General features: G+C 67.2%; 1 protein-coding gene across 2 annotated transcripts; it reads left to right on the top strand.

Moving 5' to 3' along the window:
- The first annotated feature begins 1,308 nt into the window (after positions 1-1,308).
- Positions 1,309-21,505, top strand: ABCA2 (ATP binding cassette subfamily A member 2). 2 transcript variants are annotated; one of them, XM_079926459.1, is made up of 48 exons: positions 1,413-1,493; positions 5,140-5,233; positions 6,212-6,323; positions 6,405-6,568; positions 6,863-6,990; positions 7,121-7,231; positions 7,539-7,757; positions 8,038-8,408; positions 8,672-8,831; positions 9,671-9,799; positions 9,889-10,056; positions 10,128-10,224; positions 10,375-10,548; positions 10,617-10,719; positions 10,798-10,912; positions 11,485-11,675; positions 11,775-11,925; positions 12,000-12,204; positions 12,321-12,485; positions 12,573-12,753; positions 12,852-13,064; positions 13,151-13,347; positions 13,435-13,617; positions 13,773-13,957; positions 14,412-14,532; positions 14,799-15,035; positions 15,114-15,320; positions 15,573-15,675; positions 15,777-16,096; positions 16,169-16,382; positions 16,473-16,578; positions 16,677-16,788; positions 16,865-16,925; positions 17,013-17,187; positions 17,305-17,420; positions 17,505-17,652; positions 17,754-17,877; positions 18,000-18,132; positions 18,351-18,468; positions 18,583-18,761; positions 18,846-18,987; positions 19,057-19,191; positions 19,369-19,472; positions 19,555-19,647; positions 19,748-19,850; positions 19,927-20,064; positions 20,139-20,345; positions 20,761-21,505. In XM_079926459.1, the coding sequence occupies exons 1-48, from the start codon at positions 1,428-1,430 to the stop codon at positions 20,794-20,796; spliced, it is 7,314 nt and encodes a 2,437-aa protein (XP_079782585.1). In that variant the 5' UTR covers positions 1,413-1,427; the 3' UTR covers positions 20,797-21,505. The 2 variants fall into 2 exon arrangements, with proteins under 2 accessions (XP_079782586.1, XP_079782585.1); XM_079926460.1 differs by having other exon boundaries at positions 1,309-1,493; positions 15,777-16,382.
- Positions 21,506-22,972: the final 1,467 nt, after the last annotated feature.

Below are 22,972 nucleotides of genomic sequence, written 5' to 3'. Positions count from 1 at the left end.
CGGTTGGGGATTGTGCTCTGCCCCTCTTCCCGGGACTGCTTCTCCTCGCCCGGTGAGGAAGGAGCTGGGACGGGGTGGGGAGGTGCGGCCCCCAGATCTGCCACTCAGTTTAGGATGCGTCTTCTTTGTGCAGCCCAGACGCTGGACACCACTCGGTTTGCCCGTCCCTTTCACAAGTTGGGAAACTGAGGCTGGGAGGAGCCATCAGAACCCACCGCCAGGCCTCTGTTCCCCGCAGGGGCCGGCCTGACCTCTGCTGGCCTCCCTGGGAATGGACCGCCCCACCCGGCTCAGACCCGGCCTCCGGCTGTCCCGCCGCTTGGCTCCGGCAGGCACCAAACCACCTCTGCGGAATTCACTGGACCCCAGACTCCCTGTGCAGAGGCCAGACTCACCCTCGCATATAGGGAGAAAAATGAGCCATTCACAGAGGGAGCAGCCTCAGTCTCCCCGAACTCCGGCCTACCCCGCCTGCAGGGAGCAGTTCTCTCTCTGGGTCCCTTCCCTTCCTCGCTGGGCCCAGGGAGCTGCAGCCCGGGCCGAGCCCAGCCAGGCCAGTCCTGCTACTTGGTCACCAAGCGGCTCATTCACAAGGAACGCAGGAAACTCTTACAGGGGTGGGGCAGCCCACCTGCAGCCCCTCTCACCAGCCCCACCCCCTCGTAAGGGGTACAGGTCGGGGCTGCACCCAGTGGGGCAGGAAAGCTGAGCCTTGAAGCAGGTGAGAGCAGGGCCCGCCCTGTGCACAGGTGGGATCTGCATGCAAGGCGGAGCTCCCCTCCCCAGGTGTGGGCGGCTGCCTCCCTCCAGGCCCCAAGTGCCCTGGGCACTGGGACCTGTCTCTCAGGTCCAGATGAAATTCCTGCCATCAGCCCTTCTGCGGGGAGGGCAAGGCGGAGGTGGGGACCTGGTGGGGGACGACCGCTCCCAGCATCCCCTCAGGGCGCCCTCGGCCAGGGCCAGTGACGACCTTGGGGTGCCTCTGTGAGAGGAGGGTTTCAAGGGGGTGGGGCGCTGCTCACAGGCCTGGCGCCCCTGGGAGAAGAGTGCCCTGGAAGGGAGTGAGTCGGGGGTCTTGGTTTAGATGTGGGCTCTTGGGCGCGTCACTTCAACGCCTAGCGAGGTGGGGGGCGACCAGAAAGCCATTCCTGGCGGGTCAGAGCTCCAGGAACGGCCCGGACGGGGGCGGGCGGGGGGGCCCGAGCGGCGGGCACCGGGCGGCCCCTTTAAGCGGGGGCGGCGCAGGCGGGGGGCGGGCACGAGCGGCTGTCGCCGCGGCCGCCGGGGCGGAGCCAGCGCCGAACCGGTCCCGGACGCCCGAGACGCCGCCCCGCGCGGGCGATGCCGAGCGGCGCGGCGGGCGGCGGGCGGCGGGGCGCGCAGAGGAGCGGGCCGCGGCGCGGAGGCGGCCGGAGCGCGGCCCCGCCATGGGCTTCCTGCACCAGCTGCAGCTGCTGCTCTGGAAGAACGTGACGCTGAAGCGCCGGAGCCCGGTGAGCGACCCCGCGCGCCGCGGGCCTGCGGGAGCGGGAGGCTGCGCGCACCGGGGCCAGCGGCGCGCTCCCCGCGAGCACGTGCGGCGGCCCGGCCGGGCACGCGCGGACCCCGGGCAGGCGGGGCGGAGGGCCGGAGACCACCCCCCCCCCCGCCCCTGCCCGCGCTCCGGCCTCCGGGGAGGGGGGTCGGCAGTGCCCGGCCCGCCGCCCGCGTCCGCTGACATTCGTGGTGCTCGGATGAGTCACCGAGCGGGCGTCCCCCACAACGCACTCTCCGGGGCCAGCTTCGGGGGTGGGAGGTGGCCCTGGGACCCTGGGGTCTTGAGAGGCTCTGCTTCCCGGGGCAGAGGGCTGGCTGGGTGTATGGGTCCAGCTCAGAGGCTCTGTGGTCCCTGGGCCCAGCCCCCTGGCGCCCCTGCAGGGACCCTGCCCCTCCCCTCCGTGCAGCAGCTCTCTGTCCTTGGGCAGGCACCTCTCCTCCCCCCTCCCCCGCCCACATCCACTGGCCCTTGCTCCTGCTTTCTCACCACCGGCAGTGTCCTTGCTGTGCCAGCCTCAGGCAGCCTGAGTCCCTGCATCCTTTTGTCCTTTGGGGCCATCCTCCCTGAAGCTGATCCACTCTCTGATCTCCCCCACCCAATCTCCTCTGGGGACTGGGTCGTGCTGTTTGGAGCTGTGACCACCCCAGCTCTCTGCCCTGTGCCTGAGGTTGCAGGGCACAGCAGCTGTCAGGGGCAGAAGCCCCGGTGAGGGGCGGTGCTGGGGTGGGATCATCATGGATGTCATCATGCCGACCGTCACTGCTCGGGCCCTGGGAAGGACAGGGGCATCTCCTGCTGGCCTGCCCAACCGGCAGCAGCCACACACACCAGAGAGGCCTGGGCAGCTCGGGTTCCTGACTGGGCCCTGGGGATTTTCCAGGATGGGGCCCAGAGCAGGTCAGGGTCTGGAGATGGAGCCTGAGGCGGAGGCATCCTCTTGCCCGTCTGGGGTCTGGGAGGCTCCTGTTCCCCCTGGCCCCGGGACCCCTTGGGCTGACCAGCTCCTGCCTGGGTTCCTCCTTGAGAGGGGTTTTGAAGTGCACAGTGGGAAACCCTGGCCTGCAGCTGGGCAGGGTGGCCATCGTCGCCGGGGCCTGGCAGGATTCCCCTGGGCACCTGGCCCTGGCAGGGAGCCAGGGCTGTGTACACTCCCTGCCCGGGGCGCCCGGGGCTGGCTGGCACTGGGCTCCATGATCAGGCCTGCAGCCTCGGGCAGCCTCTGGCGCACCTTCCTCCACCTCAGGTTTTGGGTCACTGGTGACAGCAGGGCAGGATCCGGGGATGAAGGGGGATTGGGACATGGGCATGCAGTAGTGTCAGCCCCAGAGTTCTTGGCAGGAGGGACCCCCAGGGGCTGGGAGCAGAGGCTCCAATGACGGCCCCAGCATCCACTGGGGACCCCGAGGCTCGGGGAAGGGAGCAGTGGCTCGTTGGGTACCTGACAAGCAGGTGGGAGGTGCCCACTGACCTACACCCAGGAGTAGCTCCCGCGTGCCAGGTTGGACCTCCCCCAGAACCTTCCTTGCCCCTGCCCCGCGGCACTCCAGGGCACGGTTAGGCATCTGGAGGTTCTCGGTCTGTGGCCACAGCAAACCAGAAATTCCTCCTCCAGGGTGGCTGAGGCCTTGCCGGGCCCACGCCATGGGCTGGGGCTGGCTAGATGTCGGGCACAGTCCCCCACTTTCCTGGGAGGGTCTTGGGCTTCACACTCGGACCCCTGGGCTCGGCTGGCAGAGGTCGTACCCTGCGTGCTGTGTGCCTCGCTGAGGGGGGCGTGTGTCCTGTGGAAAGCTTGGTCTGGGGAGTAGAAACCAAGGATCTCTGTGCCCTGCTTGCTCCCTCTTCCCAAGCTCTGTGCCTCGGTTTCTCCATCTGTCAGTGTGGCCTGTGCCCTCTTAGCTGGACCTCGTTCTACTCTGGGGCCATAGGCTACTCCTGGTGGGGGGACCAGGTCAATGTCACCAAGTCCCTGGAGTGGGGGGCAGCACCTCCATCCTCAGGCCTCACCTATTCTCCCCTTGACGCAGGAGGAGGGGGCCCGGAGTGGGACAGCATGGGGTGGCAGGCTGGTCTCCAGGAACAGGGGTTTGACCACCTTGCAGGCCGCTGGGTGGGGCGCCCAGGTGGGGCTGAACCTGTACTGCCTGCCGTAACCAGATGCCCTTCTGGCCGCCCGCCCGCCAAGCAGGCCTCCCTCCTCCCAGCAGCACGTGCGCGGCCGTTGCTATAGCAATGAGGAGGCAGCGAGGCCTGTTGCTGCAGTTACTGGTGGAGGTGCCTGGTGGCAGGGCGGGTGCGGCTGGGGCTGGCCCCGCGGCCGTGACCCTGGCCTCCCGCATGCCGCTTGCACACAGCCACCCTCGCGCTGCGTGCGTGTGGCAGGCGCCTCCCAGTCCACGATGCCTCCTTGGCTGGCCCTGGGCTGGATCCTGGCTCCGGGTGGGGGTGGAGGCTGGCGCGGGCTGGCGCGGGCGTGGGGCGCAGACACACAGCGGGGTGTTCCAGACCACAGAGCTCTATTGTCAAAGCCCAGTAAACAGGGCAGCAGCTGCCCCTGCCCCGGGGCACCGGGCTCGGGCCCTGGGCCAGAGGGAGCGCCACTCACTGGGGGCTCTGAAGTCTGTTTGGGGTGGGGGGTGAGGGTGAAGCAACCCTGGTGCCTCTGGGAAGGGTTGGGGGTGGTCCCCCAAAGAGCAGCCGGCCCGAGGTCCTCCTCCCCCTTGCACTCCTCCCTGCCCGAGCCAGGAGAGGTGGAGGTAAGAATGGCAAAGTCCTTCCGTTTTCCAGGTGAGACAGAGAGAAGTCTGGGCCCCTGGGCCCCTGGTACTTCTTTGCCACTCCGAGCAGGTCCCAGCAGGGCTCACCTTGGTACCCAGCCTGGAGTGGCAGGAGCTGCCCTGGGAGCCCTGAGCTGATGCCCCAGGCAGGCAGGGCCACCGCGCCCGCCTGAGTCACCTGGGGTGACGGAGAGGGGCCGGGGCAGAAGGAGGGACCTGTGCCTCAGGGACTGGGGGCTGTCAGACCCCTGAGCAGGTCCTCCGGGAGGCTCAGGGCCCTGGGCTACAGCCAGGCCTCCCCGCCTAGGCCCTTGTGTGGGGGTGTGACGGCGCCACAGTGGCGGGAAGGAGGGCTGACCCTGGGGGAGTGTGGGAGCTGCAGGCCAGTCCAGAGACTGCCTCCGAGATCTTGCCCAGGTGCCCCTGCGGATGGGAGAGAAGATGAGCTGGGCAGACACAAGGGTCAGAGTGGACCACAAGCTGGCTGATTTGTCTCTGCTGGCCTTCAGTGTGACAAGCAGAATCTGGGCTGGGGGTGGGAGACCTGATTTGCTTGAGCCGGATGACGCTGACCCTCTCACTCTTCAAAGAGGTCCTGGAAAGAAGGGGCCGTGATCTCTGTGGCCCTGGGGGGGCCTGGCGTGACCTTCTGTGGCCCCTGGGGGAGCATGGAGGGTCCGGGCTGGGCTGGGCTGGCCCTGCGGGGAGGGTGGCGTGTGGCTGGTAGGGAGAGGAGGGTTTGGCTTTGTCCTGCCCAGCGCTGGGCAGGTGGCGTGGGGGGCCGGGCTGCCCCGCACAGCGGCTCACTCAGCCTGCCCTTCCCAGTGGGTCCTGGCCTTCGAGATTTTCATCCCTCTCGTCCTCTTCTTCATCCTGCTGGGGCTTCGGCAGAAGAAGCCGACCATCTCTGTGAAGGAAGGTGAGGGGCCTGGGGGGAGGGGAGGGGCCCAGGCACAGCCGGGTGGGCGGGGAGGGCAGGCCCTCACTGCAGCACACACGCACGTCCGGGTGCAGTCTGAGTGCCCGTCCCCCGGCGCGGGCCCTGGCACGGGCCGGAGGACGTGGCTGGCCACGCGGCTGCGAGGTGACCGAGGCGCCCGTTTCTCACTGTTCTCCTCTGTTCTGTTCTGCCCCTCCCCCGCACGGTCTCTGTCCTCCTCCCGGGCCTGCATGCAGTCTGTAAGTGCGCGGCCGCCGCCTCCTGGCTGGCCCGGGCGGCAGCCACGGGAGCCCTGCGGGGCCTCCTGGTGCGGCTTGAGCCCTCCCCCGCCCGCTCGCTTGCATTAACAGCCCCTCCTGGCCAGCTGGGTCCTGCAGGGCCCCCTGCCCGCTGTCAGGAGCGGCTGGCTCTCGGTGGGTGGGGGTGGGGGGAGGTCAAGGGTGGAGGCCCCTGGACCACAGTGGCTCCCAGGTCAAGCTCCTCGGGGTCAACCCTCTGTCTGTGGGGTTGCCTGGCCCCGCCTTGCTGGGCTGGGGTGCCTGGCCACTCTCCACTCAGACCCTTGTGGGCTCCTGCATTCACTCTGCTAACCAGCTGGCCAGAGAGGTCAGAGGTCGCTGCCCAGGAGGGGCCCCCGTGCTCCCCTGGGCCCTGTGGGCAGTGCCGCATCTGAATCCTCGGGAAAGGCGTCAGAGCATTTTGGCCTTGACTGGCCGAGGGAAGGGGGGCGCTCCGGGAGTTGTCGGGAAGGGATGGTGAGATGCCCTTTGACCTCTGACCTGCTGGGTCATTTGCACTAGAACTCTTGGTCCTCTGTTTCTTGTCTGCTGCCTGAAGCTGCTTTTCCTTCCTGACTTTCTCTAAATCTCTTTTCTCGGCCTGTCTCCCTCCCCCTTCTTGATTGTCCCTCTCTCCCCCCGGCCCCGCCCTGGGCCCTCTCACCTGCCCGCCCCCCAGCCTTCTACACGGCAGCCCCCCTCACCTCTGCCGGCATCCTGCCCGTCATGCAGTCGCTGTGCCCGGATGGCCAGCGGGACGAGTTTGGCTTCCTTCAGTACGCCAACTCCACGTGAGTGCCCCCTCGGACCTCGGCTGCCCCCCATCCCAGGCCTAGGCGACCTGCGGATGACATCCAGTGGTGGTGGTGCAGGGTCACGCAGCTGTTGGAGCGTCTCAACCGCGTGGTGGAGGAGGGCAACCTGTTTGACCCCGCGAGGCCCAGCCTGGGCTCGGAGCTCGAGGCGCTGCGCCAGCACCTGGAGGCCCTCAGATCTGGCCTGGACACCTGGGAGAGCCACCTTGACCGACCTGCAGGTGCGCCCTGGGTGGGTGGGGCAGTGCGTCTGCTGCAGGCGGCCAAGCCCCGAGCTCTAGTGTCAGCTGGGTTTGAGGCCCAGCTCATTCGCTTCCTGCCCTGGGCTTGCGTGTGCCTCGGGCCCTGCTACCTACACGCTGGCTCTGAGTTCTCAGGGTGCACGTGCTTGGGGCCTGGCGCGCCGCCCGCCACTGTGACCGAGCTGTGATGCCGGGAGCTCAGCTCTGAGGCTGTCCGGGGCACGTCGGCCCCAGGCAGGGCTGGCCTTCAGCCCCATCCTTCTACCTGTCCAGTGTCCTCCTTCTCTCTGGACTCGGCGGTCAGGGACCCACGGGAGCTCTGGCGTTTCCTGACGCAGAACCTGTCGCTGCCTGATGGCACGGCCCAGGCTCTCCTGGCCGCCCAGGTGGACCTGCCTGAGGTGAGGCGTCTGCTTCCGGGGACGCTCCCGGCCCTGGCCTCTCCGCTCTGCCCTCCCCTGGTCTCGGGTGGGAAATGCAGGGCCGCCAGCCTGCGCCCCCAGCCTGAGCCGTGACCCCCGCGCGCTCTAGGTGTATCGCCTGCTTTTTGGTTCTTCACCTGCCCTGGATGCGGGGTCAGGCATCCCCAGGGATCCGGAGCCCTGGAGCCACCGGGGCAGCAATCCCCTATTCCGGATGGAGGTGAGGGGGACTTTTAGTGGGATGGGAGACACGTTGCCTGCTTCTGGGTGGGTGTCTCTGCTTGGGTGGGTAAGATAGGGGCCCCTTAGGGGTGAGGGAGAGTCCCCAGGAGTTTGTGGTTGGCATGGGGAGGGGATGGTGATGTGTCTCCGTCCCTACCCGCCCGCCCCCCCAACCTATTGTTGCAGAACCTGGGTGGTCTCAGACCTGGCACAGTGGGTGGGGCAGGGTCCCCATCTTGGGCCAGGCCCTTGGTTTCCTCTTGGTTGGGGCTCCTTTTCAGCTGTTCCCCCGCACCCTGCCCCAGGAGCTGTTGTTGACCCCTGCCCTCCTGGAGCAGCTCACCTGCACGCCAGGCTCCAGGGAGTTGGGCCGGATCCTCACGGTGCCCCCGGGTCAGGAGACAGCGCTGCAGGGCTACCGGGACGCCATCTGCAGGGGTCAGGCTGCAGTGCGTGCCCAGCGCTTTTCTGGGCTGGCCGCTGAGCTCCGGAACCAACTGGATGTGGCCAAGATTGCCCAGCAGGTGAGGCCCTGCCCGCCAGCTGGCCCACAGGTCTGCTGCCAGGGCTCCACGGCGTCACGGCACTCCTGGGCCTGAGGCTGTGCACGGGTGCGCCTGCGGCCCTGTAAATGCTGTGCCTTGCGCCCCCTGCCCCCCAGCCTGCTCCCCTCCTCCCACCTCGTGTCCCCGGAGGGTGTCCTCCTTAGTCTACCCTGACCTCATCACCCATCTGCAGATCAGCCCCCAGACGCTGTTCCCTTCTCTGGGCCTGTGTTTCCCCACTTGCCCCGTTTCCCCTCAGCTGGGCCTGGATGCCCCCAACGGCTCCGCCCCGCAGCCGCAGCCAGCCCCTCCCCGGCGGCTGCAGGCGCTGCTGGAAGACCTGTTGGACGCCCAAAAGGTTCTGCAGGATGTGGATGTCCTCTCGGCCCTGGCCCTGCTGCTGCCTCAGGGTGCCTGCACGGGCCGGCCTCCTGGGCCCCCAGCCAACGGCCCTGGCGGGGCGGCCAACGGCACCGGGGCTGGGGCAGGCGTGGGCTCCAACACCACGTCCGAGGAGGGTGCCCCGTCCGCTGCAGCCCCGGCCTCCTCCTCGGACGTGCTGCAGGGCCAGTGCTCAGCCTTTGTGCAGCTCTGGGCGGGCCTGCAGCCCATCCTGTGTGGCAACAACCGGTAGGTGGGTGGCAGGAGAAGGTGAGGGTGGGGGGAAGACAGGTGGGGGCGGGGCCCGACCCCAGGCCTGCTCCTGACGCCCCCTCCCTGGGCTCGGTCCACTGCCCCCACTCCACCTCCGTCAGTTGACACTCGGACCTGCTCTGAAGCCCCGCCCCACGCCCCTCCCTGCCAACGCCCCGCTCCACCCTGAAGCCCCGCCCCACGCCCCTCCCTGCCAACGCCCCACTCCACCCTGAGGTCTCACCCGCCACCCGCCCCAGCACCATCGAGCCCGAGGCGCTGCGGAGGGGCAACATGAGCTCCCTGGGCTTCACGAGCAAGGAGCAGCGGAACCTGGGCCTCCTCGTGCACCTCATGACCAGCAACCCCAAGGTCCTGTACGCGCCAGCGGGCTCCGAGGCAGATCGCGTCATCCTCAAGGTGCGCATGTCCGCCGTGTGATGCACTTGGTCTGCGTGTGTCGTCTGGAACAGGAACTGGAGGAGCTGAGCAGAGGGTTCTGCAGGCCGGGGTCCCCTGAGCAGAAGGGGGCAGGTGGTGTGGTTCGTAGAATGGGCACGGGAGGGGTGCGGCCCTGGCTCTCCAGCTCCGGCTAGGCTCTGTGGGTGAGGGGACCTGTAGGCAGGACATTTTGGAGGCTGCCTTGGGGAGGCACTGGATGGCTGGTGTGGTGCAGGGTCCTGGCCTGGCTGGACATGGCCAGGGCCGGGCAGTGCTGGTGAGGATAGAGGAGGGGCCGCTTGCAGAAACCGTCCAGAGCAGCATCCAGTGGGTGAGATTTGGGCGGGGCAGCTGGGTGGTTTGGGGCCAGCTGAGGGCACAGTGTCGGTGGCCATCCCAGGGTAGAGCTCCTGTCTGGAAAAAGTAGAAACCAGGGCTGGAAATGGTCCAGGAAAGGGAGAGGCTGTGGAGGGGGTCCCTAGGATGACCACGGGGGAGGACGAGGACCAAGTATCAGGGCTGCCCAAGAGATGCGTGGAGCGGTCCCCCAAAGGAGCAGGGAAGGTATTTGTCGGGGGGGGACCGGAGGCCGTGCTTCTCTGGTAGCTGGGCAGAGGGGCTTTCAGCGGAGGCGCTGAAGAGAGGCCTGGAGGGGGAGGGCTTGGAGCTTCAGGTAGAATCTGGCCAGACCAAGATTAGTGCTTGGTGGGGACTGGCCAGTGGCTGGCCCCCAGCCATGGGGGGAGGCAAGGAGTGAGAATCCCCTTGCTGGCCGGGGTCCTTGAATGAGCCCCATGCTCTGCCCTCACCCTCTGCAGGCCAACGAGACCTTCGCCCTTATAGGCAACGTGACTCACTACGCCCAGGTCTGGCTCAACATCTCAGCTGAGATCCGCAGCTACCTGGAGCAGGGCCGGCTGCAGCAACACCTGCGCTGGCTGCAGCAGGTGCTGGGGGTGCTGGGCTGGGGTGGGGGTGGCACGGAGCCCACTCTGTCCTCAGGCCACCCTCTGAGCTGGCCTCCCTCACCCCCCAGTATGTGGCAGAGCTGCGGCTGCACCCGGAGGCACTGAGCCTGTCGCCAGAGGAGCTGCCGCCTGCCCTGCGCCAGGACAACTTCTCCCTGCCCAATGGCTCGGTCCTCCTGCAGCAGCTGGACACCATCGACAATGCGGCCTGCGGCTGGATCCAGTTCATGTCCAAGGTGGGTGGGCGAGCCCCGCGGTCTGCTGGTGCCTGGGGTCGGCTCTGAGGATGCCCCTTCCCTCCCCGCAGGTGAGTGTGGACATCTTCAAGGGTTTTCCCGACGAGGAGAGCATCGTCAACTACACCCTCAACCAGGCTTACCAGGACAACGTCACCGTGTTTGCCAGTGAGCCAGTCCCCTGGGCAGGTCCCGGCCCCTGCTTCTCTGCCTCCCCCCTCCCCTAGTCCCTCCCCGCCCCACACCCCTTGACGCCCGGTCCTCGGCCCTGCCCCTCACCCATCCCCTTCCTCGGCCCCGCCCCTCGTCCCGTCCCAGGCGTGATCTTCCAGACCCGCAAGGATGGCTCCCTGCCACCCCACGTGCACTACAAGATCCGCCAGAACTCCAGCTTCACTGAGAAAACCAACGAGATCCGCAGGGCCTACTGGCGGCCGGGGCCCAACACCGGCGGCCGCTTCTACTTCCTGTATGGCTTCGTCTGGATCCAGGGTGAGGGCCGGCCCTGGGGCCACGGGGGGCAGGGCACGGCCTCCGCTGACCGCTGCCCCCCACCGCAGACATGATGGAGCGCGCCATCATTGACACCTTCGTGGGCCACGACGTGGTGGAGCCAGGCAACTACGTGCAGATGTTCCCCTACCCCTGCTACACACGGGACGAGTGAGTGTGGACCGAGTGCTGGGTGCCCGGGGCTGGCGTGGAGCCCCACCTTCACGCCCCTCCCCTCCCCCTCCCCAGCTTTCTGTTTGTCATCGAGCACATGATGCCGCTCTGCATGGTGATTTCCTGGGTCTACTCCGTGGCCATGACTATCCAGCACATTGTGGCAGAGAAGGAGCATCGGCTGAAGGAGGTGCGGGGTTGGAGCGGAAGAGATGAAGGAGAGGGAGAAGAGGGGAGGGATGGAGGGGGGAGATGGGGGAGGGGAGAAGAGGGGAAGATGGAGGGGGAGATGGGGGAGGGGAGAAGAGGGGAGGGATGGAGGGGGAGATGGGGGAGGGGAGAAGAGGGGAGGGATGGAGGTGGGGAACGGGGGCGATAAAGATAGAGGTTAGGGCTTCCCTGGTGGCGCAGTGGTTGAGAGTCCGCCTGCCGATGCAGGGGACGCGGGTTCGTGCCCCGGTCCAGGAAGATCCCACATGCCGCGGAGCGGCTGGGCCCGTGAGCCATGGCCGCTGGGCCTGCGTGTCCGGAGCCTGTGCTCCGCAACGGGAGAGGCCACAACAGTGAGAGGCCCGCGTACCGCACAAAAAAAAAAAAAAAAAAAAAAAAAAAGATAGAGGTTAGAGAAGGGGGAGGACTACAGGTGAGGGGGGTAGCTGTGGGCAGCCCTCCCTCCCCGGACCTGGGCTGGCAAGGCAGGGGCAGGGTGTTCCTTCCTGGTGCCCCTGTCCCAAGGTCTCATGCCTGCCCGCCTGCCCACAGGTGATGAAGACCATGGGCCTGAACAATGCCGTGCACTGGGTGGCCTGGTTCATCACGGGCTTTGTGCAGCTCTCCATCTCAGTGACGGCGCTGACCGCCATCCTCAAGTACGGCCAGGTCCTCATGCACAGCCACGTGGTCATCATCTGGCTCTTCCTGGCCGTCTACGCCGTGGCCACCATCATGTTCTGGTGAGCGCTGTGTGGCTGGCAGCGGGCTGCAGGGTGGGCGTCGAGGGTGGCTCCGCGCGTTCAGGTGTGGCTGACAGCCGTGGCCCTGCGTGCCCCCAGTTTCCTGGTGTCCGTGCTGTACTCCAAGGCCAAGCTGGCCTCGGCCTGTGGCGGCATCATCTACTTCCTGAGCTACGTGCCCTACATGTACGTGGCGATCCGCGAGGAGGTGGCCCACGACAAGATCACCGCCTTCGAGAAGTGCATCGCGGTGAGGGTCGTGGGGGTGGGCCGGGGTGGGGGTGTCCAGCCTCCTCTCCCCCACTGACACCGCCGTCTCCTCAGTCCCTGATGTCCACGACAGCCTTCGGCCTGGGCTCCAAGTACTTCGCCCTGTACGAGGTGGCGGGCGTGGGTATCCAGTGGCACACGTTCAGCCAGTCGCCCGTGGAAGGGGACGACTTCAACCTGCTCTTGGCTGTCACCATGCTGATGGCAGACGCAGTCGTCTACGGTGTGCTCACGTGGTACATCGAGGCCGTGCACCCAGGTGCCAGCCCTTGGGAGGGGTGGGGGAGGGGAGGAGGAGGCTGTCTCTAGGGGGACCCATGGCCTGGGGTTGACAGTGACCCCAGACCCTGGGTCAGCCTCCCCTCTACCCCATAGGCATGTACGGGCTGCCCCGGCCCTGGTACTTCCCACTGCAGAAGTCCTACTGGCTGGGCAGCGGGCGGACGGAAGCGTGGGAGTGGAGCTGGCCGTGGGCTCGCGCGCCGCGCCTCAGCGTCATGGAGGAGGACCAGGCCTGTGCCATGGAGAGCCGGCGCTTGGGTGAGCGGGCACCAGGGCGGGGACGGGCAGTGGCTGAGCTTCAGCGGCCGGAGGCAGCCCTGGCACTGACCCTCGGCCCTGGTGCAGAGGAGACGCGGGGCATGGAGGAGGAGCCCACCCACCTGCCGCTGGTGGTCTGCGTGGACAAGCTCACCAAGGTCTACAAGAACGACAAGAAGCTGGCCTTGAACAGGCTGAGCCTAAACCTCTACGAGAACCAGGTGGTGTCCTTCCTGGGCCACAACGGGGCTGGCAAGACCACTACCATGTGAGTGTGTGGGGGTCGGCCCGGAGTTCCTGACGGAGCGGGCGGCAGGGAGGGCTCCCTGCAGGAGGTGGGGGCCATGACCCCGCCTCCCCGCCCAGGTCTATCCTCACCGGCCTGTTCCCACCGACATCGGGTTCGGCCACCATCTACGGGCACGACATTCGCACGGAGATGGACGAGATCCGCAAGAACCTGGGCATGTGTCCCCAGCACAACGTGCTCTTCGACCGGCTCACGGTGGAGGAGCACCTCTGGTTCTACTCGAGGCTCAAGAGCATGGCCCAGGGGGAGATCCGCAAGGAGATGGACAAGTGGGTGGGGCTCGGGTGGGAGGCGAGGCTGCGGGCAGAGGCACCGGCTCCCGAGGGCTGGTCCGACCCTCCTGTCCTGCTCTCAGGATGATCGAGGACCTGGAGCTCTCCAACAAGCGGCACTCGCTGGTGCAGACGCTGTCCGGCGGCATGAAACGCAAGCTCTCCGTGGCCATCGCCTTTGTGGGCGGCTCCCGTGCCATCATCCTGGATGAGCCCACGGCCGGCGTGGACCCCTACGCACGCCGCGCCATCTGGGACCTCATCCTGAAGTACAAGCCAGGTGGGCGGGGCGCGGGGTGGGTGTGAGCAGCCCCCTGCCCAGCCCTGCCCGGCCGCCCGCCCCGACCCCAATCCTGACCTCCCGCAGGCCGCACCATCCTCCTGTCCACCCACCACATGGACGAGGCCGACCTGCTTGGGGATCGCATTGCCATCATCTCCCACGGGAAGCTCAAGTGCTGTGGCTCTCCGCTGTTTCTCAAGGGTGCTTACGGGGATGGCTACCGCCTCACGCTGGTCAAGCGGCCTGCCGAGCCCGGGGACCCCCAAGGTCTGTGCTGAGGCTGCCTACCCCGGACCCCTTCCCAAGACCAGTGAGGTGGAGGGGCTGGGCCCTCACCATTGCCCCAGTGGGCCCAGGGTGCTGGTTGGGCCTGGCTCACACTCTCCGCCAGCCCCTGAGTGAAGCCTTCCCTACCCTCGCAGAGCCAGGGCTGACAGCCAGCCCCCCAGGTCGGGCCCAGCTGAGCAGCTGCTCCGAGCCCCAGGTTTCCCAGTTCATCCGCAAACATGTGGCCTCCTGCCTGCTGGTCTCGGACACCAGCACCGAGCTCTCTTACATCCTGCCCAGCGAGGCCGCCAAGAAGGGAGCCTTTGAGCGCCTCTTTCAGGTGTGGGGGTGGGGCTGGGCTGGTGGAGGGGTTGGGGCTCAGGGGAGAGGTCAGTGTAGGAGGTGGAGCTGCCCAGGAGGTGTGTTCAGCAGAGGAGGTGGGGCTGGTAGAGGAGGTGGAGCTGGGGTAGGGCTCGGGGGCAGGGCCAGCAGAGGTGGGGCTGCAGGGTGAGGTGGGACTGCTGGAGGAGGTGGGGCTGGGATCAGGGGTGGGGCCAGTGGAGGAGGCGGGGCTGAAGGGGAGGTGGGACTGTTGGAGGAGGCGGGGCTGGGATCAGGGGCGTGGCCAGTGGAGGAGGCGGGGCTGAAGGGGAGGTGGGACTGTTGGAGGAGGCGGGGCTGGGCTCCGGGGCGGGGCCAGTGGAGGAGGCGGGGCTGGAGGGGAGGTGGGCCCAACCCTCCCTGTGCGGTCCCCCCTCCCACCCTGAGGTGGGCCTCACCTAGCTCTTTCACAGCACCTGGAGCGCAGTCTGGATGCCCTGCACCTGAGCAGCTTTGGGCTGATGGACACGACACTGGAGGAGGTGTTCCTTAAGGTATCGGAGGAGGACCAGTCGCTGGAGAACAGCGAGGCAGGTGAGAGGCTCCAGAGCGGCTGACCAGCTCTGCCCCTGCCCCCACCAGCCTACTCCACCAGGTCCGGACTTGGGCCTCACTCTTCCTCTGTCTGTGGGGGCCAAGGGTCTTAGGTGGGAATAAGGATCCAGATTTCCCCAGGGTCAGACTGGGTCTGGGCCCCTCCGTGGGTAGGTGAGTGTGGAGGCTGGGGTCCTGGACGGGCCTGCAGGTGGCAGGCAGCCTTGAGCCCCATATCCCCTTCCGTGGCTTCTCTGCCGCTGCAGACGTGAAAGAGTCCAGGAAAGACGTGCTGCCTGGGGCCGTGGACTCATTGTCGAGGGAGGGTCACGCTGGCAACCTGGCCCGGTGCGCAGAGCTGGCACAGTCACAGGTGTCGCTGCAGTCTGCGTCCTCGGTGGGCTCTGCCCGTGGTGACGAGGGGGCCGGCTACACCGATGTCTGTGGCGACTACCACCCCCTCTGTGACAACTTGCAGGACCCCGACAACGTCAGCTTGCAAGGTGGGCGGCGTCTGGGTGGGGCCGCAGGGTCCCTGGAGGGTGGTTAGGGCCCCCTGCTCAGCAGCCCCTCCTGTGCAGAGGCCGAGGCGGAGACCCTCTTGCGGGTCGGCCAGGGCAGCCGCAAGCTGGAGGGCTGGTGGCTGAAGGTGCGCCAGTTCCACGGGCTCCTGGTGAAGCGCTTCCACTGTGCTCGACGCAACTCCAAGGCGCTGTCCTCTCAGATCCTGCTACCTGCCTTCTTTGTCTGCGTGGCTATGACGGTGGCACTCTCCGTCCCAGAGATCGGTATGGCTGCCCGGCCAGGCATCAGGACGTCTGCCCTGCTCGGGAGCCATGTGGGGAACCCGCACTTGCTCTGGGCCTGGGCGCTGCGCCTGAGGCTGGTGGGCATGCTCCTAGGCTCATCTGGGATTCCTGCCTCCTTGGGGTCCAGACCCCAAGCTTGGGCCCTGTGGGTATTGGGAAGAGGGGACCTGGGCCTAGGGGATGCTGGCAGGCCATAGAAACCTGCTCAGGCTTCCCCATGCACCCCACCAGGCGACCTGCCCCCGCTGGTCCTGTCTCCCTCCCAGTACCACAACTACACCCAGCCCCGCGGCAACTTCATCCCCTATGCCAACGAGGAGCGCCGGGAGTACCGGTGAGGCCGTGGGACAGGCTGCCCTGCGGGGTGGGGGCCGGTGCGAGAGCTGGGAGGGGGGGTCCTGTCCCCGAACCCAGACTGGCTCTGTGCTCTCTCAGATTGCGGCTGTCCCCCGACGCCGGACCCCAGCAGCTGGTGAGCACCTTCCGGCTGCCGTCAGGCGTGGGCGCCACGTGTGTGCTCAAGTCTCCGGCTAACGGCTCGCTGGGGCCCACGCTGAACCTGAGCAGTGGTGAGTCGCGCCTGCTGGCCACGCGGTTCTTCGACAGCATGTGCCTCGAGTCCTTCACGCAGGGGCTGCCGCTGTCCAACTTTGTGCCGCCCCCACCCTCGCCTGCCCCGTCTGACTCCCCCGTGTCCCTGGATGAGGACCCGCCGCAGGCCTGGAACACCTCCCTGCTGCCCACCTCCTCGCCAGGTACCGGCTGGTGGGGATGCCTGGGGCTCGGGGCAGCACGGGCTGGGCTGACTCTGCCCGCTGTGCCCACAGAGAACTGGACGTCGGCACCCTCCCTGCCACGCCTGGTGCGGGAGCCCGTCCGCTGCACCTGCTCTGGGCAGGGCACCGGCTTCTCCTGTCCCGGCAGTGTGGGCGGGCACCCGCCCCAGATGCGGGTGGTCACGGGTGACATCCTGACCGACATCACCGGCCACAATGTCTCTGAGTACCTGCTCTTTACCTCCGACCGCTTCCGGCTGCACCGGTGAGCCAGGCGGGAGGGGCGCGCTGGCCGTGGGCGAGGAGCGGACACCCATCTCCCGCCTGGCTCACCGGTCCTCGGCTTGCTGCCCAGGTACGGGGCCATCACCTTCGGCAACGTCCAGAAGTCCATCCCAGCCTCGTTTGGCGCCCGGGCCCCGGCCATGGTGCGGAGGATCGCGGTGCGGCGGGCAGCCCAGGTGAGCGCCGCTTGGCCCCGGGCCCCGGCCCTTCTGGCCCTCGCCCGAGGTCTGCAGGGACCGACGTGGCTCTCGGGGTCTCTGTGTACTCCCCGCAGGTTTTCTACAACAACAAGGGCTACCACAGCATGCCTACCTACCTCAACAGCCTCAACAATGCCATCCTGCGTGCCAACTTGCCCAAGAGCAAGGGCAGCCCTGCGGCCTATGGTGGGTGAGCTGGGGCGGGGGGTGGGCCAGGCCGGGCGCAGAGCAGGCCCCTGAGGCTGCCCTCCCTGTGCCGCAGGCATCACCGTCACCAACCACCCCATGAACAAGACGAGCGCTAGCCTCTCCCTGGACTACCTGTAGGTGCGGGGGCGGGCGGGGGCGGGGGCGGGGGCGCCGCTGTGGGACTGCGTGCTGCGCAGGGCTGAGGGCCGCCTCGCCCCCAGGCTGCAGGGCACGGATGTGGTCATCGCCATCTTCATCATCGTGGCCATGTCCTTCGTGCCGGCCAGCTTCGTGGTCTTCCTGGTGGCTGAGAAGGCCACCAAGGCCAAGCACCTGCAGTTTGTCAGCGGCTGTAACCCTGTCATCTACTGGCTGGCTAACTACGTGTGGGACATGGTGTGCCCCCAGACCCCTGGCTGTCCCGTCCCCCCCCGGTTCTGCCCCCGGGCCCCCACCCCCGCCCCCGGGCCTCACCCCTCCCTGGCCCCTCACCTGCCACCCCTGCTCTGGCAGCTCAACTACCTGGTCCCGGCCACCTGCTGTGTCATCATCCTGTTTGTGTTTGACTTGCCGGCCTACACGTCACCCACCAACTTCCCCGCCGTGCTCTCCCTCTTCCTGCTCTACGGGTAAGGGGGAGTGGGCGGGCGGGGGGAGTGGGCGCAGGGCAGGCTCGGGCCGCCCAGTGACCTCCGCCCGCCTGCCACCCGCAGGTGGTCCATCACCCCCATCATGTACCCGGCCTCCTTCTGGTTCGAGGTCCCCAGCTCGGCCTATGTGTTCCTTATCGTCATCAACCTTTTCATCGGCATCACGGCCACCGTGGCCACCTTCCTACTGCAGCTCTTTGAGCATGACAAGGTGGGGCGGGGCGGCGGGGTGATGGGATGGAGGGGCGCTGGGGTGATGGGATGGCGGTGCGGCGGGGCTGAGACTGTGCCCTGACCCCCGTGACCCTCCAGGACCTGAAGGTTGTCAACAGTTACCTGAAAAGCTGCTTCCTCATCTTCCCCAACTACAACCTGGGCCACGGACTCATGGAGATGGCCTACAACGAGTACATCAACGAGTACTACGCCAAGATCGGTGAGGCCGGCAGGGGGCGACAGCGTGCGCCCCTGGGCGGGGAGGCTGAGGGGCTTCCGGGCCTGGGGGCGAATGGGGGCTCCTGAGGCCCCAGGCCCAGCCCTGAACCAGCTGCCCCACAGGCCAGTTTGACAAGATGAAGTCCCCGTTCGAGTGGGACATTGTCACCAGGGGCCTGGTGGCCATGGCGGTCGAGGGCTTCGTGGGCTTCCTCCTCACCATCATGTGCCAGTTTAACTTCCTGCGGCAGCCGCAGTGAGTGGGGGCGCGCCGGGCGACTCGCGGGGCGGAGGGGTGGGGCCAGGCTGGGCGCCGCCCTCCTTCCCGCCGTGGCCGCGGTGGGGCGCGCCGGGCGACTCGCGGGGCGGGGGGGTGGGGCCAGGCTGGGCGCCGCCCTCCTTCCCGCCGTGGCCGCGGTGGGGCAAGCGCTGGGCGATGGCGGGGGTCCCGGCCATGCCCTCGTGTCCTCCCAGGCGCATGCCCGTGTCGACAAAGCCCGTGGAGGACGACGTGGACGTGGCCAGCGAGCGGCAGCGAGTGCTGCGGGGCGATGCTGACAACGACATGGTCAAAATCGAGAACCTGACCAAGGTGGGCCCTGGGCGGGTGGGGGCGGGGCTCGGGGTAGGGTGGGGCCCAGGTGGAGTCCGGCCGGGCGGCGGCCCGCCTGCCCCGCTGAGTGGGCCGCCCACTCACCTCTGACAGGTGTACAAGTCGCGGAAGCTCGGGCGCATCCTGGCTGTGGACCGCCTGTGCCTGGGCGTGCGTCCTGGCGAGTGCTTTGGCCTTCTGGGCGTCAACGGCGCGGGCAAGACCAGCACCTTCAAGATGCTGACGGGCGACGAGAGCACGACGGGGGGCGAGGCCTTTGTCAACGGGCACAGGTGCGGGGCACGGGTGTGGGCGGGCGGGTGTCTGGGTGGGCGGGGCGACGGCAGTGACCCGTGCTGACGGCGCTGTGTCCTCAGCGTGCTCAAGGAGCTGCTCCAGGTGCAGCAGAGCCTGGGCTACTGCCCACAGTTCGACGCCCTGTTCGATGAGCTCACGGCCCGGGAGCACCTGCAGCTGTACACGCGGCTCCGCGGCATCCCCTGGAAGGATGAGGCCCGGGTGAGGGTCGCCCGGCGGGAGAGGGGGCTGGTGTGTAGCGAGGGCCCCTGACGTCGTTCTCCCTCCCAGGTGGTGAAGTGGGCCCTGGAGAAGCTGGAGCTGACCAAGTACGCGGACAAGCCTGCCGGTACCTACAGCGGAGGCAACAAGCGGAAGCTGTCGACAGCCATTGCCCTCATCGGGTACCCTGCATTCATCTTCCTGGTGAGCCCGGGGGTGGGATGGGGGTCCAGTGCCCCGGCTTTGTCTTTGTGGGGGGCCCGGGGGTGGGATGGGGGTCAAGCGCCCCGCCTTTGTCTTCCTGGGGGGCCGGGCAGGAAGCAGCTGGTGGGGCTAGCTGGGGTGAACGGGTCCAGCAGCTGAGCCTGGCACCACCCCCAGGACGAGCCCACCACAGGCATGGACCCTAAGGCTCGGCGCTTCCTCTGGAACCTCATTTTGGACCTCATCAAGACAGGGCGCTCGGTGGTGCTCACTTCGCACAGGTCCGCTCGCCCCCGCCCCCCCCCGCCCCCACACATCGGGCCCTCCCCACCTCCCGTGCCAGCCTGTGCGTCTCGCCCTCAGCATGGAGGAGTGCGAGGCGCTGTGCACGCGGCTGGCCATCATGGTGAACGGGCGCCTGCGCTGTCTGGGCAGCATCCAGCATCTGAAGAACCGGTGAGCAGCGGGGGCGGCAGGGACGGTGGGCTGTGGGCCGCGGCAGGCGGAGGCTGGGCTCCCCTGGCGGCCGGGCTGGGGCCAAGGGCCTGTCCCGCAGGTTCGGGGACGGCTACATGATCACGGTGAGGACCAAGGGCAGCCAGAACGTGAAGGACGTGGTGCGGTTCTTCAGCAGGAACTTCCCGGAGGCCGTGCTCAAGGTGGGCGGGGCCCCGGGGCGAGGGGCGGGGCGGGGCGGCACTGCCCGAGCGGCCTCTGACCACTGTGCCCCGCCAGGAGCGGCACCACACAAAGGTGCAGTACCAGCTCAAGTCGGAGCACATCTCGCTGGCGCAGGTGTTCAGCAAGATGGAGCAGGTGGTGGGCGTGCTGGGCCTCGAGGACTACTCAGTCAGCCAGACCACCCTGGACAACGTGAGTGCCCTGGGCCGGGGCCGCCGGGCCCCCCTGGGCGGGCCCCCACCCACCCCCTTGTCCCTGCCCACCAGGTGTTCGTGAACTTCGCCAAGAAGCAGAGCGACAACCTGGAGCCGCAGGAGGCAGAGCCCCCCTCGGCGCTGCAGTCCCCGCTGGGCCGCCTACTCAGCCTTTTCCGGCCTCGGCCCCCCACCACTGAGCTGCGGGCGCTCGTGGCCGACGAGCCCGAGGACCTGGACACGGAGGACGAGGGCCTCATCAGCTTCGAGGAGGAGAGGGTGAGCAGGGTCCTAGAGTCAGGGCAGCCAAGCCGGCCAGAGAGCCCAGGCTCGGGGTGGGGGTGGGGCTGGGGGGTGGCCCCGGGGCCCCTGCTGTCCTGAGCTCACGGGAACAGAGGGACCCGCCTGGTCCTCAGGACTGTAGTGGACACAGGAGGCCTGGGCACAGGCAGAGAAGACAGACCCACACAGACCCCAGCACAGCTTGGAAACGGAGGGCATTTCAGAGACAGAGCGGAGGTGGGGGGAGCAGAGCCTGGGGACAGCGGCCACCGGCCTGGCAGAGGCAGGCCACGTGGGGAGCTGACCACTGAGAGGAAGCTCAGGGCGGACAGAGGTGGCAGAGCCTGCGTGCGGGCCAGCCTGGGGCAGGCGCGGGGCCAGACGCCCGACCAGGCCTGTCGCTGTCCCCCAGGCCCAGCTCTCCTTCAACACGGACACGCTCTGCTGACCGCCGGAGCTGGGTCAAGGTCACGCTGTGGGAACGGAAGTCGGGCGGTGGCTGAGGTCCCACCCTGTGCCCCCAGTGCCCGCCCGCCAAGGCCCTGGAGTGGGAGGTCCAGGACCAAGGGCTTCAGGCCCCTCCAGCCCCGCCCTCCTCGGCCATCGCGCCGCCCTCCCCTCATTGTGCCAAAGGCTGGCCCGGCCCCGGGCTGCGCACACCCTCACCCTGCTCTGCCTTAAAGCCTTGGGGTCTGGCCAGCCCCTCGCCCCTGCCCAGCTCTGCCTACCACCCCCAGGGCCACGGGGTGACCCGGGCTGCCAGGCACCGCCCGACTTCTCCTGGCGACCCCTGCCCTCCTGAACGGGCGGTTCTCTTACACCCAGTTTGGATGGTGGCTGCTGCCAGCCTGGGACTGGGGGGCGGGGCTAGGTCCCACCCAAGGCGCCTGTTCATTCTGCTTCGGGACGAGCCTCGTCACCCTGGTTTCCCACAGGGAGCCGTTGTCGTGGGCCGGGGAGGGGGCTGCCACGGGGCAGTGGGCCGGGTAGCAGAAATGGGGAAGCTGGCCCCACCGGCCCGGTGAGGGGCCGGACCCCCTCCCCACCCCCTCCAGCTGCCATTGCTCTCCCACCCAGCTTGGCCCCCTGCCCGCCCACCCGGGAGCCAGACCCGTACGGAGTGCACAGATGTTTGTTTTAAATAAATAAAAAAGTTCACGCCAGCTTGCGTGTGTAGGGTGGGGTGTGGGGTGAAGGTGGGCGCGCTGGATGCCAAGGTACAGCCCCTGCCCCGTAGGCCAGGCTCAGGGTGGGGGAGGGTGACTGGGTCAGCCTGGAGGAGGGGTGGGCTCCTCCCCCTGCAGGCCGGGGCTCAGGAGAGAAGAGTTTCCAACACAGGGATGAGGTTGAGGACAGCAGCCCTGGGACCTCGGGCCAGGCCGAGCCTGCCCCGCAGGGACTGTGAAAGGAGGAGGGCGGGCAGCCCCCGAGGGCCCTCGGGGGGCTGCTCTGTGCATGTGGCAGGGACGGCGGGGAGGGTTGCTTAGGGACAGTGCAAGTGGCTGGGGTAGGTTGTGGTCTGGTTAATGTTGGTGACCACAGGTTTGTTCTCACTTCTTTAAAAACTTTGAAACATGGTAGAAATTTCATACAATGCAAGTGGATAGAAAACACAAATGGAATGTCTGTGTTTGTACTCGTCAGAGGTCAGCCTGCAGGATACACACAAGCATAGGCTCAGAGTGACATACACTAGTGGGTGGTTTTTCAGTTTGCTGGGTTTCTCTCTCCCACTTGGCCTGGTTTGCTAGGGCTGCCATAACGAAGTACCATAACCGCGGCGCCTTAAACACCGGACGTTTACTCTCACCGTCTGGGGGCCCAAGATCGAGGTGTCGGCAGGGTGGAGCCTCCCGAGGCTGTGAGGGACGGTCTGCTCCCTGCCCTCCCAGGTGCTGGTGGTTTTCTTTGGGGCCTTTGGCCTTGGAAGCGTCACCCCCATCTCTGCCTCCACCTTCACACAGGGCTCTCTCCCTGTGTGTGTGTGTCCACATCTCCCCCTTTTCTATATGTATGTATATATTTTAAAAACATGTATTTTTGGCTGTGTCGAGTCTTAGTTGCGGTATTCGGGATCTTCGTTGCGGTGCGTGGGCTTCTCTCTAGTTGTGGCCTGCATGCTTAGTAGTTGTGGCGCGCAGGCTTAGTTGTCCCATAGCATGTGGGATCTTAGTTCCCCGACCAGGGATTGAACCCAGGTCCCCTCCTTTGGAAGGCAGATTCTTAACCGCTGGACCACCAGGGAAGTCCCTCCCGTTTTTATAAGGACACAGCCATGTTGGGTTAGGGCCCATCGTAATGACCTCATCTTAACTTGATTACTTCTGTGAAGACCCCCTCTCCAGATATGGTCACGTTCTGAGGGGTGGGGGCTTGGGGAGGAGGACTTCATCTGAATTTGGAGGGGACACAGTTCAGCCTGTAACACTAGTAAATCTCAGGCTAGTGAGACCCACCTCCTCCGTCCGCCCCTGTGGACGCACCGGGACTCTGCCACACCCCGGGGGACTGCACACCCGTTTGTCCCTCGTGTACTTATGGGGACGACTCGGTGGCAGGTGTTTACCAGGGACGCCCCCAGAGTGTGTTTCCCCCACGCTTGCCAAGAACGTGGTTGCCACATT

This window comes from Stenella coeruleoalba (genome assembly GCF_951394435.1).
Source record: "Stenella coeruleoalba genome assembly, chromosome: 7".
In the NCBI taxonomy this organism is placed as follows: domain Eukaryota; kingdom Metazoa; phylum Chordata; class Mammalia; order Artiodactyla; family Delphinidae; genus Stenella; species Stenella coeruleoalba.
The sequence above is the reverse complement of the archived record's forward strand: the minus strand, read 5'-3'. Positions and strand labels throughout refer to the sequence as shown.

What these genes read in the sequence shown, in the direction of transcription:
- ABCA2 (XM_079926460.1), top strand. Translation starts at nt 1,428, where the DNA reads ATGGGCTTCCTGCACCAGCTGCAGCTGCTGCTCTGGAAGAACGTGACG. An exon ending in CGACAACGTCAGCTTGCAAG is followed by an intron (nt 15,036 to 15,113) that starts GTGGGCGGCGTC and finishes CCTCCTGTGCAG; the next exon opens with AGGCCGAGGCGGAGACCCTC. An exon ending in AACTTCCTGCGGCAGCCGCA is followed by an intron (nt 18,133 to 18,350) that starts GTGAGTGGGGGC and finishes GTGTCCTCCCAG; the next exon opens with GCGCATGCCCGTGTCGACAA.